This window comes from Teleopsis dalmanni, unplaced genomic scaffold, assembly GCF_002237135.1.
Source record: "Teleopsis dalmanni isolate 2A unplaced genomic scaffold, ASM223713v2 unscaffolded_contig_0337, whole genome shotgun sequence".
In the NCBI taxonomy this organism is placed as follows: domain Eukaryota; kingdom Metazoa; phylum Arthropoda; class Insecta; order Diptera; family Diopsidae; genus Teleopsis; species Teleopsis dalmanni.
In genome coordinates this window covers 1-14,763 of record NW_024031719.1, presented here as the reverse complement: position 1 = coordinate 14,763, position 14,763 = coordinate 1, and the positions used below count along the sequence as shown (strand labels likewise).

Genomic DNA, 14,763 nt, shown 5'->3' with positions numbered 1-14,763 from the left:
TTTTAGGGCTACAAAATATGTGTAAAAAGAAGATAAGAAGATTCATTATTTATTTATTTATTTATTTATTTTATAAAATGTTTTAGTATATGGTATACCTATTGCGTTTATTAATGACCGGTCACTAAAGATTGAATAATCACCTATCGAAGTTAGGAATTCAATCCAACTCAGACTGCAGATACTGTAGAGAAGAGAGAAACTGTATACCATGTGCTTGGGTAGTGTCCACTGATGCACAAACGGAATAAACACCTAGGAGGGTATTTCATGGATCATAAATATTCAAGACTAGGACTTTATATTGTCTTTCATTAAAGAAAACGGACTTGGAGAAACATTCTAACCCGAGTAATGGGCACAATATACCTTGTCATAGTGCACGATCATTTCTTTTAATAATACCTCATGAATAATATGAAGAGATTCTTTTATTCTGTAATGCGCTATAAATTTAATCTCTAATAAGCAAACAAAAATTCTTTATGCATTTAAAAAAATTATATTCTCTTATTTAGACATTATGTGCAATACTTCACATCATTCTTAAGTTAATAAATATTTATCTTATTCTATTATATTTAATATCCAATTATTTATTTATTATAGTAATGACCATAAAATATTATATATCAAAATATGTCATTTATTTGATGAAATACTCACTTGTATATATTTTATTCACTTAATTTCATTTTTAAATTCTATTTTAAATAAATAAAAATAGTGGTTTATGCTAATTTTATTTATTATTATATAATGCTTCTAATTACACTTGTTAATTTATAACTAACACACCACACTCGGTACTCACTTGCAAGACGCTGCAAATTACTTAAAGATAATTTTAAAATATTCTAATTTATTTCAATAACAAGTTCTTTTATTTCTTTTCTTTATATAATATTGTCATAATTCACTTAATTCATATACGAATTTTTTTCACTTTCATTTTCCCCGCAATCATTTTGCTTGTTGAACACTTGGATTTGGATTAAGATTAAGAGTCAGATTCAGTGTGAGATTTGAATTCACTAAAACCACCTCTTAGGAATGAATGGAGAAAATTTTCACACCATTGTGTGGAAACTTCAAACTGCAATATCTAACAGTCCGCAAATTACTTATATACGTCAGTTCTATTTATCTTATTCTATAAAAAAATTGAATGAGAATTATAATTAAGCCCGTAAGAAGCTAGTCCACATATATACTGCTAATGTAACAAAGAAATTGAGAATTATAATAATAAATATTTTGTACTTTGTTAAACTGATCATTTTAATTATCAATTATACTCGACAGACATCAATCGATCAAGCTAATAATAAATTTTATTTTTTTTATAATTTTAGAAAAATACCAACACATATATATGTAAATTTATCTCTTTAAGTGTAAGATTATTTGGGTCCTGAAAAGGACCATTGGGCAATATATTATTGCATTATTAAATCAATAATTGATTATTTGCTTAACCTCCAAAACCGTATAAGGTACGGCCTTGTCTCTTTAAAGCATATACGACATCCATGGCTGTAACAGTCTTCCTTTTGGCATGTTCTGTGTATGTAACAGCATCACGGATCACATTTTCCAAAAATACTTTCAATACTCCACGAGTTTCTTCATAAATCAAACCAGAAATACGCTTAACTCCGCCTCGGCGAGCTAAACGTCTGATAGCTGGTTTCGTAATACCTTGGATGTTATCACGAAGAACTTTGCGGTGACGCTTAGCACCACCTTTTCCTAATCCTTTGCCACCTTTACCACGACCTGTCATTTTGTATTTAAATTTTTATAGATATGGTAGAACCGTTCGAATTCAAATTCAAACAATAAATGAAGTGACGACGGATGATTGACGACTATTTATAGAAAACATAAGCACTATGAAAGATATGAAAAAGATTGAGTAAAACAAAACAAAACAAAAGAAAACAAAATAAAAAGAATAAGCAATATGAGAAACAATGAATGTTAAAACATGTGAATAGTTGAAACAGAACATCCAGGTATGATGAGAAAATTGAGCTATTCAATTGCGCTATTTTTTAAAATACCATATTGTAACATATCTCATAAATTATGGCTCGTACAAAGCAAACTGCTCGTAAATCGACTGGTGGTAAGGCACCACGAAAACAATTGGCTACCAAAGCCGCACGTAAAAGTGCACCAGCTACTGGAGGTGTGAAAAAACCACATCGTTATCGTCCAGGAACTGTAGCTTTACGTGAAATTCGTCGCTACCAAAAGAGTACTGAACTCTTGATTCGCAAATTGCCATTCCAGCGTTTGGTCCGTGAAATTGCACAAGATTTCAAAACTGATTTACGTTTCCAGAGTTCTGCTGTAATGGCTCTTCAAGAAGCTAGCGAAGCATACTTAGTGGGTCTTTTTGAAGATACTAACTTATGCGCAATTCATGCCAAACGCGTTACAATTATGCCAAAAGATATTCAATTGGCTAGACGTATTCGTGGAGAACGTGCTTAAGATTGGAAGCAATATAATTTTATAAATATACAAAAATCGGTCCTTTTCAGGACCAAAATTATATAAAGAAAAGAGATAAATAAAAATGACATGACTTATCCAGGGTTTGAAATTGCTTGACTATTTTCAATTGCTTATTTTTGACTATGAAAATAAAATAAGCAAAATGTAAATGTAAATGTAAATGCAACAATTATAATAGTAAGTTTATTCAAAGAAAAGAGATAATGATAAATTATATCATATAGATATAGTATAGACATAGCTATTAGAAGTAGCATAATATATATTAATATGTATATGTATCATATGTATACTATTATTAGTATCATATAGTATATCATTAGACATAGAATGTTTCACGTCATAACATTTAATTGAATCAATATGTTTTATTTTTCTTTTGCTGTAAGCAGAAAGCATCAAAAGCCATAATGTAATGTAAATGACTTGAACTTACTAAAAGAACGTTTAAGGAATGAGTTGTAAAAGAGCTCCCATGAAATTGTATGTTTTCAAATTTAAAGCACGAATGCAAATATAGAATATATCAATTTAAAAGCGATGATAGTACTAAGACTGATGATAAGGATTAACACTCGTTAATTCAAGAGTTAACTCTATTTAGCAGGTTATATTATCCATGATCAAAAAACTGTAAGATCGTCAAAACTGACAGAAATTAATTTGTTGATTGAATCATTTATTCACTAACAACCAAACGATAGCTGATAATTCATGAAGAGACTGTCAAAGTTTTTTTTTATTTTTTTTCTTCTATCAGTAGCCTCTTAAAAGAAATATCAAAAACAAAATATATATCATATTTATATTATTATTATGTTGAGGTTAATTGAGTCAGTGCACTTGAGCACTTTTACTTTCTATTAACAATAATCCTTGTCTGGATTATTGTTTATAACTTTATCAGATCTGCGTACCTCCCCGAGGAGCTTGCAACCATTCTGAGATTCAATAACGCGGTATTGGTAAGCCTGTCAGTTTTCGTAAATAATTTCAGGAATCTATACATATTTATAATATAGATAAATTATCAACTCAATTGAATATTTTTGTGGCCCTGAAAAGGGCCTTTTGAATAAGTGGTGTTTGTTTGATATAACGCAATTTACTTGGAACTAGTATACTTAGTGACAGCTTTTGTTCCTTCACTAACTGCGTGCTTAGCCAGTTCACCGGGAAGTAAAAGACGAACAGCAGTTTGAATCTCCCGACTAGTAATGGTGGAGCGCTTATTGTAGTGTGCTAAGCGCGAAGCCTCAGCAGCAATACGTTCGAATATGTCATTCACGAAGCTGTTCATGATGCTCATGGCTTTCGATGATATACCAGTATCGGGGTGGACTTGCTTTAACACTTTATAAATGTAGATAGCATAGCTCTCCTTCCTCCTGCGCTTCTTCTTCTTATCGTTTTTGGTTATATTTTTCTGAGCCTTTCCATCTTTTTTGGCTGCTTTTCCGCTAGTTTTTGGTGGCATGATTTCTGATTTTAAATTTTAATCGTCGATTTGGAGCAATTTCCGTTTCTATATAAACATTTTTCAAACGAAAGTTTAAAGCAATTTTTTATTTTAAATTGCGTTTAGAAAAAGTATATGAGATAATTTGTCGGCATCATTAAAAAAAATAGATCCAATTTTTATAAATCTCAACTACTAGAAACTCAACTCAACTATGTCTGGTCGTGGTAAAGGTGGTAAAGTTAAAGGCAAGGCAAAGTCACGATCAAATCGTGCTGGATTACAATTTCCAGTTGGTCGTATTCATCGATTATTGCGTAAAGGCAATTATGCTGAACGCGTTGGTGCAGGTGCTCCAGTCTACTTAGCTGCCGTTATGGAATATTTGGCTGCTGAAGTTCTTGAATTGGCTGGCAATGCAGCACGCGATAATAAGAAGACAAGAATCATTCCTCGTCATTTACAGTTGGCCATACGTAATGATGAAGAATTGAACAAATTATTGTCTGGTGTTACAATTGCACAAGGTGGTGTACTACCAAACATTCAGGCTGTACTTTTGCCAAAGAAAACAGAAAAGAAGGCTTAAATTATTTTATTTTATTTATTAAAATACGAATACATATACGTGGAGAATTAACTATCAATTAATCCGTCCTTTTCAGGACGACAAAATTTATTTTATTAAAGAAAATGTATTTCATTAAATCAATTGATATAAATATTGTACATACTATCATACCTACCCTACTAACTTACACAAGCCATACTTTAAAACACTTAACAATCAATCATTTCTTGCCTCGCCCTTCTGTTCCGTTACATTCCTGGAAGACCTTCATGAAATCGAAATCTTCGAAAATTGTAAATCAGCCTACATAACAGATAAAATACATAGCATTGTTAGTGTATAACTTAACACTGCGTTTTGCTACATAGTAATAATTTTTTTTTTTGTTTTTGGGCAGCAGGTATCAACCAGTTTTTATACATACGAGTGTGTATGCGTTCCAATTGACTTCCTAGAAATCAGGTTCGCTGTGCCACTATTTTTTAAGAATGCAAGTTTATTATTCAGGGTTAGATAATTGAAGTGTTACCTATTCAAGCGATCACATTATTTTTTATTGATTCAAATTACAAAAATTTGTGAAAATAATTAAAATTTCACAATCCATTCACTCTAGCTTGATGTGGCCACCTTTTGTCTTGACTATGGCTGTGATCTTCCAGTATTTTGGCCTATTCCTGAATAAAAGCTTTCTTCAGCGTATCGAAACTGGCTTATTTTTTAGTTCTCAACTTGCTCTCCAAATTGGCCCAGCGTAACAACTCCTTTGCTCATTCGAGTTTAACTTTTTGTTGCTTTGGTGCAAGATCTTGTGCCTTGGAACTTTTAAAGCTTTACCTTGAGCTTATTTTGGAAAATGCGTCAGATGCTTCGTTCAGATATTATCGGTTCTTTGGCCATTTGATTAGTACTACGACGTGGATTTCGTTTAAGTCGAGCCTTCACTTTCCGAACCATTTTAGGCAATGTTGCTGTTTTTTTTTCGTCCACCACTATAGCATTTGGTGACTCTGCCTGAGCTATTATAACGATTTAAGGTACGATACACAAACATTTTATTCACATTGAGATATTTGAGCTCAAGCACAATAGCTAGTTGTAATTTTCCAACCAAATATAATGCAATCACACTTATTTATTAATTCCATTTCGAATAATATTAGTTCTATAAAACTTAGACGCAAATGCTTGTGGTAATTTGTAAACAATATAAATAGCTGTCATTCATATGAATTTGACGTAGTTGGCAATATCAGTTTGACAAACATATCTCTGTGTAATTTGTAACACTTCAATCGCCTAACCCTTTATATTATTAAGAATTTTTTAATATTTATCATAGATTCGCGTATCAGTAAATAGATACATAAATCTTCGCAGGTAGTATAATCTAAGTTACAATAATATTAATATTATATTTGTTACTAATAAAAATGTACAAAACAAATAACGTTGCCAGGTCAATAGCATAAAGTTTCATAATTACCTTTTTGAAATCAAGAAACTAATAATTTTGTGCCAAATATTTGTATTTATTATTAAATAAATGTGATACAATTATTAAAAAACATTAATATTCATAATATAAAGAAGGAAACATATAAAAAATAATTATTTTTCTTTTAAAAGTTTTAAAATTTATTTATTTATTTACTAAACATCTTATAAAATTTTCAAAATGGTAACACCTAATTTATCTCATTAGAAATTCTGGTATGTACCAACAATCGCTGCCATACCGACATAATTGACTATTTCCCCTAAATATACTCGAACTCGCACACGGCCTAAATGTTTACTATTATTATCATAGTTACTATTTCAATATTTTGGTATTGTAATATTTATTATTATAGATAAATTATTTAAAGGTAGAGTTTTTAAAATTTGTATCTGAATTAGTTTTATAAAATATTCTATATTTTATAAAAGATTTATGGCAGTAGATGGAAAACATCCGAAGCCACTGTGTGAGTCTTGAACCTACTAAAACTAGCTCTTAGGAATGACTATGGAAGATTGCAGCCGCAAGTTTATATATATACTTCAGTATCTATTTAAATGTTATCCATATCCATGTTAGTTTATAAAAAAATTCATCTTAAATTTTAACATTTTATGTCGTATATCACTCCTTATAAAAATGTTAGAATACGCACATCTAATTTTAATTTTATTTTAATTATAAAGTAATAAAAAGAACATTTTTTTTAAATATACATATTTAATAAAATACTTATAATAGTCAAAGTTAAATGATTAAATTATAATTATAAAAGAAAAAGTAAAATGATTTCATTCTTATATATTTTTAATCATGTATGTAGATATAATTTTTTTTTATGAATTCTATTAAGTAGGATACGTACAGTTGTTATATTCGAATGATATTGAAAACTATAAATTTAATTGCTGATATGTTATTAATAACGTTTATATATAATAATTTTTCACATGATTAAAAATTATTTAAAACTTGTAATAAAATTTTAAAAATAATACGTATAGAAAATCTTAAAACATATTTTAAAGTAAACGAATTCAATGTAACATGTTAACATTATGGATGGATATCTAATCTCAAATAGACACTATTTGATATAATTAAAAGTGATAATCTTATATTCTAATTAAAATACAATATATTTATTTATAATTATTTCTATTAGTGCTTTAAAATTTTAAACTTTTATATAAATTGAGTTAATATTTCAAAATAGGATAAAACATAAGCATTCAAAATGTTAAAACTGACGTTTTTATGCATCTCGTGTTTTATTAAATTTGCATTTATAAATATATGAAATATATAAAACCATATATATAATTTAACAGAGAATTGAATAAACTATTTAATAAATAATTTAATATATAAATTATACAAAAGATAACTTTAAAATATTCTAATTTATTAACAAGTTCAACTATAGATTTACAAAATTTAAAGTTTAAACCAATTTTTATATATTTTATATAATTATAATTAGTATAAAAATGAATGTAATAAAATATTCAATATCTTCTTTACTTAATTTGATTTAAATAATTGTGTTTAATTTACTTGGTCTATTTAAAATTAATAATAAATGTTGAAAAATTTTTTCAAACTCAGTAGAAATATGTATTAATGAAAAATTTTTATAAATGCGCTCTTCTCGGCGCTTCGTACAAAGTGAGCTAAGCTACCATAAAAATGCGAAAAAATATTCATAAGTAAGAATATTACGGAATATTAAAAAGCAAATATGTCTGAAGCTGTTGCCGTTGCAAATACAGATTCTCCAAAGGAGATAACTGCCGTTCCTGAAAAGAAAGTTGCTGTTAAAAAGGCAACAAAAGTAAAAAAACCTTCTGCAGCTCCATCTCATCCATCAACACAACAAATGGTTGATGCATCTATCAAGAACTTGAAGGAACGCAGCGGATCTTCATTGTTGGCAATTAAAAAGTATATAAGTGCCACATATAAATGTGATGCCCAGAAATTGGCTCCATTTATTAAAAAATATTTGAAAACTGCTGTAGCTAATGGCAAATTGATACAAACAAAAGGAAAAGGTGCATCTGGTTCATTTAAATTATCAGCTGCTGCTGCTAAGTCTCCTAAATCGTCTGTCGAGGGTAAGAAAAAGAAGGTGCCATCAGGTGTTACGAAGAAGAAGGTTACTGCATCATCTGCAGGTACTAAAAAGTCAAAGGCAAAGGTATCTGGAGAGAAAAAACCTAAGAAATCTGCGGCAGCTAAGAAGAGTGTTGAAAAGAAAAAAACTGAAAAAGCTAAAGTTAAAAGTGTTAAAAAGATTGGATCTGTTAAGGCTAAGCCAGCTAAACCAAAGTCTACTTCTACAAAAGCTAAAGCGGCCGCAAAACCTAAAAAAACTGCCGTTAAAAAAACATCAGTCAAGAAAACTGCTGCAAAAAAATAATTTTAAAAATCAAACTTTAAATTCATCAAAACAGCCCTTTTTAGGGCTACAAAATATGTGTAAAAAGAAGATTCATTATTTATTTATTTATTTTATAAAATGTTTTAGTATATGGTATACCTATTGCGTTTATTAATGACCGGTCACTAAAGATTGAATAATCACCTATCGAAGTTAGGAATTCAATCCAACTCAGACTGCAGATACTGTAGAGAAGAGAGAAACTGTATACCATGTGCTTGGGTAGTGTCCACTGATGCACAAACGGAATAAACACCTAGGAGGGTATTTCATGGATCATAAATATTCAAGACTAGGACTTTATATTGTCTTTCATTAAAGAAAACGGACTTGGAGAAACATTCTAACCCGAGTAATGGGCACAATATACCTTGTCATAGTGCACGATCATTTCTTTTAATAATACCTCATGAATAATATGAAGAGATTCTTTTATTCTGTAATGCGCTATAAATTTAATCTCTAATAAGCAAACAAAAATTCTTTATGCATTTAAAAAAATTATATTCTCTTATTTAGACATTATGTGCAATACTTCACATCATTCTTAAGTTAATAAATATTTATCTTATTCTATTATATTTAATATCCAATTATTTATTTATTATAGTAATGACCATAAAATATTATATATCAAAATATGTCATTTATTTGATGAAATACTCACTTGTATATATTTTATTCACTTAATTTCATTTTTAAATTCTATTTTAAATAAATAAAAATAGTGGTTTATGCTAATTTTATTTATTATTATATAATGCTTCTAATTACACTTGTTAATTTATAACTAACACACCACACTCGGTACTCACTTGCAAGACGCTGCAAATTACTTAAAGATAATTTTAAAATATTCTAATTTATTTCAATAACAAGTTCTTTTATTTCTTTTCTTTATATAATATTGTCATAATTCACTTAATTCATATACGAATTTTTTTCACTTTCATTTTCCCCGCAATCATTTTGCTTGTTGAACACTTGGATTTGGATTAAGATTAAGATTCAGATTCAGTGTGAGATTTGAATTCACTAAAACCACCTCTTAGGAATGAATGGAGAAAATTTTCACACCATTGTGTGGAAACTTCAAACTGCAATATCTAACAGTCCGCAAATTACTTATATACGTCAGTTCTATTTATCTTATTCTATAAAAAAATTGAATGAGAATTATAATTAAGCCCGTAAGAAGCTAGTCCACATATATACTGCTAATGTAACAAAGAAATTGAGAATTATAATAATAAATATTTTGGACTCTGTTAAACTGATCATTTTAATTATCAATTATACTCGACAGACATCAATCGATCAAGCTAATAATAAATTTTATTTTTTTTATAATATTAGAAAAATACCAACACATATATATGTAAATTTATCTCTTTAAGTGTAAGATTATTTGGGTCCTGAAAAGGACCATTGGGCAATATATTATTGCATTATTAAATCAATAATTGATTATTTGCTTAACCTCCAAAACCGTATAAGGTACGGCCTTGTCTCTTTAAAGCATATACGACATCCATGGCTGTAACAGTCTTCCTTTTGGCATGTTCTGTGTATGTAACAGCATCACGGATCACATTTTCCAAAAATACTTTCAATACTCCACGAGTTTCTTCATAAATCAAACCAGAAATACGCTTAACTCCGCCTCGGCGAGCTAAACGTCTGATAGCTGGTTTCGTAATACCTTGGATGTTATCACGAAGAACTTTGCGGTGACGCTTAGCACCACCTTTTCCTAATCCTTTGCCACCTTTACCACGACCTGTCATTTTGTATTTAAATTTTTATAGATATGATAGAACCGTTCGAATTCAAATTCAAACAATAAATGAAGTGACGACGGATGATTGACGACTATTTATAGAAAACATAAGCACTATGAAAGATATGAAAAAGATTGAGTAAAACAAAACAAAACAAAAGAAAACAAAACAAAAAGAATAAGCAATATGAGAAACAATGAATGTTAAAACATGTGAATAGTTGAAACAGAACATCCAGGTATGATGAGAAAATTGAGCTATTCAATTGCGCTATTTTTTAAAATACCATATTGTAACATATCTCATAAATTATGGCTCGTACAAAGCAAACTGCTCGTAAATCGACTGGTGGTAAGGCACCACGAAAACAATTGGCTACCAAAGCCGCACGTAAAAGTGCACCAGCTACTGGAGGTGTGAAAAAACCACATCGTTATCGTCCAGGAACTGTAGCTTTACGTGAAATTCGTCGCTACCAAAAGAGTACTGAGCTCTTGATTCGCAAATTGCCATTCCAGCGTTTGGTCCGTGAAATTGCACAAGATTTCAAAACTGATTTACGTTTCCAGAGTTCTGCTGTAATGGCTCTTCAAGAAGCTAGCGAAGCATACTTAGTGGGTCTTTTTGAAGATACTAACTTATGCGCAATTCATGCCAAACGCGTTACAATTATGCCAAAAGATATTCAATTGGCTAGACGTATTCGTGGAGAACGTGCTTAAGATTGGAAGCAATATAATTTTATAAATATACAAAAATCGGTCCTTTTCAGGACCAAAATTATATAAAGAAAAGAGATAAATAAATGACATGACTTATCCAGGGTTTGAAATTGCTTAACTATTTTCAATTGCTTATTTTTGACTACGAAAATAAAATAAGCAAAATGTAAATGCAATTGTTGCATAGTAAGTTTATTCAAAGAAAAGAGATAATGATAAATTATATCATATAGATGTAGTATAGACATTGCTATTAGAAGTAGCATAACATATATTAATATGTATAATATTAGCATCATATGTATACTATTATTAGTATCATATAGTGTATCATTAGACATAGAATGTTTCACGTCATAACATTTAATTGAATCAATATATTTTATTTTTCTTTTGCTGTAAGCAGAAAGCATCAGAAGCCATAATGTAAGACTTGAACTTACTAAAAGAACGCTTAAGGAATGAGTTGTAAAAGAGCTTATCTATCCCATGAAATTGTATGGTATCATAGAATGAATGACAAGGAACAAATACTATATTTATGTTTTCAAATTTAAAGCACGAATGTAAATATAGAATATATCAATTTAAAAGCGATGATAGTACTAAGACTGATGATAAGGATTAAGACTCGTTAATTCAAGAGTTAACTCTATTTAGCAGGTTATATTATCCATGATTAAAAAACTGTAAGATCCTCAAAACCGACAGAAATTAATTTGTTGATTGAATCATTTATTCACTAACAACCAAACGATAGCTGATAATTCATGAAGAGACTGTCAAAGTTTTTTTTTATTTTTTTCTTCTATCAGTAGCCTTTTAAAAGAAATATCAAAAACAAAATATATATCATATTTATATTATTATTATGTTGAGGCTAGTTGAGTCAGTGCACTTGAGCACTTTTACTTTCTATTAACTACGAGGTTTCTTCTTAACCCCTCTTTACGCCTTGTCTGGATTATTGTTTATAACTTTATCAGATCTGCATACCTCCCCGAGGAGCTTGTAACCATTCTGAGATTCAATAACGCGGTGTTGATAAGCCTGTCAGTTTTCGTAAATAATTTCAGGGCTCTATACATATTTATAATATAGATAAATTATCAACTCAATTGAATATTTTTGTGGCCCTGAAAAGGGCCTTTTGAATAAGTGGTGTTTGTTTGATATAACGCAATTTACTTGGAACTAGTATACTTAGTGACAGCTTTTGTTCCTTCACTAACTGCGTGCTTAGCCAGTTCACCGGGAAGTAAAAGACGAACAGCAGTTTGAATCTCCCGACTAGTAATGGTGGAGCGCTTATTGTAGTGTGCTAAGCGCGAAGCCTCAGCAGCAATACGTTCGAATATGTCATTCACGAAGCTGTTCATGATGCTCATGGCTTTCGATGATATACCAGTATCGGGGTGGACCTGCTTTAACACTTTATAAATGTAGATAGCATAGCTCTCCTTCCTCCTGCGCTTCTTCTTCTTATCGTTTTTGGTTATATTTTTCTGAGCCTTTCCATCTTTTTTGGCTGCTTTTCCGCTAGTTTTTGGTGGCATGATTTCTGATTTTAAATTTTAATCGTCGATTTGGAGCAATTTCCGTTTCTATATAAACATTTTTCAAACGAAAGTTTAAAGCAATTTTTTATTTTAAATTGCGTTTAGAAAAAGTATATGAGATAATTTGTCGGCATCATTAAAAAAAAGGATTGAAAAAAAATAGATCCAATTTTTATAAATCTCAACTACTAGAAACTCAACTCAACTATGTCTGGTCGTGGTAAAGGTGGTAAAGTTAAAGGCAAGGCAAAGTCACGATCAAATCGTGCTGGATTACAATTTCCAGTTGGTCGTATTCATCGATTATTGCGTAAAGGCAATTATGCTGAACGCGTTGGTGCAGGTGCTCCAGTCTACTTAGCTGCCGTTATGGAATATTTGGCTGCTGAAGTTCTTGAATTGGCTGGCAATGCAGCACGCGATAATAAGAAGACAAGAATCATTCCTCGTCATTTACAGTTGGCCATACGTAATGATGAAGAATTGAACAAATTATTGTCTGGTGTTACAATTGCACAAGGTGGTGTACTACCAAACATTCAGGCTGTACTTTTGCCAAAGAAAACAGAAAAGAAGGCTTAAATTATTTTATTTTATTTATTAAAATACGAATACATATACGTGGAGAATTAACTATCAATTAATCCGTCCTTTTCAGGACGACAAAATTTATTTTATTAAAGAAAATGTATTTCATTAAATCAATTGATATAAATATTGTACATACTATCATACCTACCCTACTAACTTACACAAGCCATACTTTAAAACACTTAACAATCAATCATTTCTTGCCTCGCCCTTCTGTTCCGTTACATTCCTGGAAGACCTTCATGAAATCGAAATCTTCGAAAATTGTAAATCAGCCTACATAACAGATAAAATACATAGCATTGTTAGTGTATAACTTAACACTGCGTTTTGCTACATAGTAATAATTTTTTTTTTTGTTTTTGGGCAGCAGGTATCAACCAGTTTTTATACATACGAGTATGTATGCGTTCCAATTGACTTCCTAGAAATCAGGTTCGCTGTGCCACTATTTTTTAAGAATGCAAGTTTATTATTCAGGGTTAGATAATTGAAGTGTTACCTATTCAAGCGATCACATTATTTTTTTATTGATTCAAATTACAAAAATTTGTGAAAATAATTAAAATTTCACAATCCATTCACTCTAGCTTGATGTGGCCACCTTTTGTCTTGACTATGGCTGTGATCTTCCAGTATTTTGGCCTATTCCTGAATAAAAGCTTTCTTCAGCGTATCGAAACTGGCTTATTTTTTAGTTCTCAACTTGCTCTCCAAATTGGCCCAGCGTAACAACTCCTTTGCTCATTCGAGTTTAACTTTTTGTTGCTTTGGTGCAAGATCTTGTGCCTTGGAACTTTTAAAGCTTTACCTTGAGCTTATTTTGGAAAATGCGTCAGATGCTTCGTTCAGATATTATCGGTTCTTTGGCCATTTGATTAGTACTACGACGTGGATTTCGTTTAAGTCGAGCCTTCACTTTCCGAACCATTTTAGGCAATGTTGCTGGTTTTTTTTCGTCCACCACTATAGCATTTGGTGACTCTGCCTGAGCTATTATAACGATTTAAGGTACGATACACAAACATTTTATTCACATTGAGATATTTGAGCTCAAGCACAATAGCTAGTTGTAATTTTCCAACCAAATATAATGCAATCACACTTATTTTTTAATTCCATTTCGAATAATATTAGTTCTATAAAACTTAGACGCAAATGCTTGTGGTAATTTGTAAACAATATAAATAGCTGTCATTCATATGAATTTGACGTAGTTGGCAATATCAGTTTGACAAACATATCTCTGTGTAATTTGTAACACTTCAATCGCCTAACCCTTTATATTATTAAGAATTTTTTAATATTTATCATAGATTCGCGTATCAGTAAATAGATACATAAATCTTCGCAGGTAGTATAATCTAAGTTACAATAATATTAATATTATATTTGTTACTAATAAAAATGTACAAAACAAATAACGTTGCCAGGTCAATAGCATAAAGTTTCATAATTACCTTTTTGAAATCAAGAAACTAATAATTTTGTGCCAAATATTTGTATTTATTATTAAATAAATGTGATACAATTATTAAAAAACATTAATATTCATAATATAAAGAAGGAAACATATAAAAAATAATTATTTTTCTTTTAAAAGTTTT

The 14,763-nt window shown here is 30.1% G+C and overlaps 8 protein-coding genes across 8 annotated transcripts; 4 read left to right on the top strand and 4 right to left on the bottom strand.

The window, feature by feature from the left end:
* Window positions 1-1,417: 1,417 nt before the first annotated feature.
* On the bottom strand, window positions 1,418-1,826 carry LOC119663366 (histone H4). The gene has a single exon (XM_038072977.1). It carries the CDS (start codon window positions 1,784-1,786, stop codon window positions 1,475-1,477), a length of 312 nt encoding a protein of 103 aa, XP_037928905.1. The 5' UTR covers window positions 1,787-1,826; the 3' UTR covers window positions 1,418-1,474.
* A 197-nt stretch (window positions 1,827-2,023) lies between these two features.
* Window positions 2,024-11,033, top strand: LOC119663359 (histone H3.v1-like). The gene is made up of 4 exons (XM_038072970.1): window positions 2,024-2,496; window positions 4,245-4,512; window positions 7,797-8,308; window positions 10,593-11,033. The coding sequence occupies exons 1-4, from the start codon at window positions 2,092-2,094 to the stop codon at window positions 11,004-11,006; spliced, it is 1,599 nt and encodes a 532-aa protein (XP_037928898.1). The 5' UTR covers window positions 2,024-2,091; the 3' UTR covers window positions 11,007-11,033.
* On the bottom strand, window positions 3,584-4,018 carry LOC119663364 (histone H2B). The gene has a single exon (XM_038072975.1). The coding sequence runs from the start codon at window positions 4,001-4,003 to the stop codon at window positions 3,632-3,634; it is 372 nt and encodes a 123-aa protein (XP_037928903.1). The 5' UTR covers window positions 4,004-4,018; the 3' UTR covers window positions 3,584-3,631.
* LOC119663363 (histone H2A) lies at window positions 4,152-4,598 on the top strand. Its single transcript, XM_038072974.1, has one exon. The coding sequence runs from the start codon at window positions 4,200-4,202 to the stop codon at window positions 4,572-4,574; it is 375 nt and encodes a 124-aa protein (XP_037928902.1). The 5' UTR covers window positions 4,152-4,199; the 3' UTR covers window positions 4,575-4,598.
* Window positions 7,756-8,497, top strand: LOC119663362 (histone H1-like). The gene has a single exon (XM_038072973.1). It carries the CDS (start codon window positions 7,802-7,804, stop codon window positions 8,480-8,482), a length of 681 nt encoding a protein of 226 aa, XP_037928901.1. The 5' UTR covers window positions 7,756-7,801; the 3' UTR covers window positions 8,483-8,497.
* LOC119663365 (histone H4) lies at window positions 9,920-10,310 on the bottom strand. Its single transcript, XM_038072976.1, has one exon. It carries the CDS (start codon window positions 10,288-10,290, stop codon window positions 9,979-9,981), a length of 312 nt encoding a protein of 103 aa, XP_037928904.1. The 5' UTR covers window positions 10,291-10,310; the 3' UTR covers window positions 9,920-9,978.
* Window positions 11,034-12,142: 1,109 nt separating the features above from the next.
* On the bottom strand, window positions 12,143-12,577 carry LOC119663360 (histone H2B). Its single transcript, XM_038072971.1, has one exon. It carries the CDS (start codon window positions 12,560-12,562, stop codon window positions 12,191-12,193), a length of 372 nt encoding a protein of 123 aa, XP_037928899.1. The 5' UTR covers window positions 12,563-12,577; the 3' UTR covers window positions 12,143-12,190.
* Window positions 12,578-12,724: 147 nt separating this feature from the next.
* Window positions 12,725-13,171, top strand: LOC119663361 (histone H2A). The gene has a single exon (XM_038072972.1). It carries the CDS (start codon window positions 12,773-12,775, stop codon window positions 13,145-13,147), a length of 375 nt encoding a protein of 124 aa, XP_037928900.1. The 5' UTR covers window positions 12,725-12,772; the 3' UTR covers window positions 13,148-13,171.
* The last annotated feature ends 1,592 nt before the right edge of the window (window positions 13,172-14,763 follow it).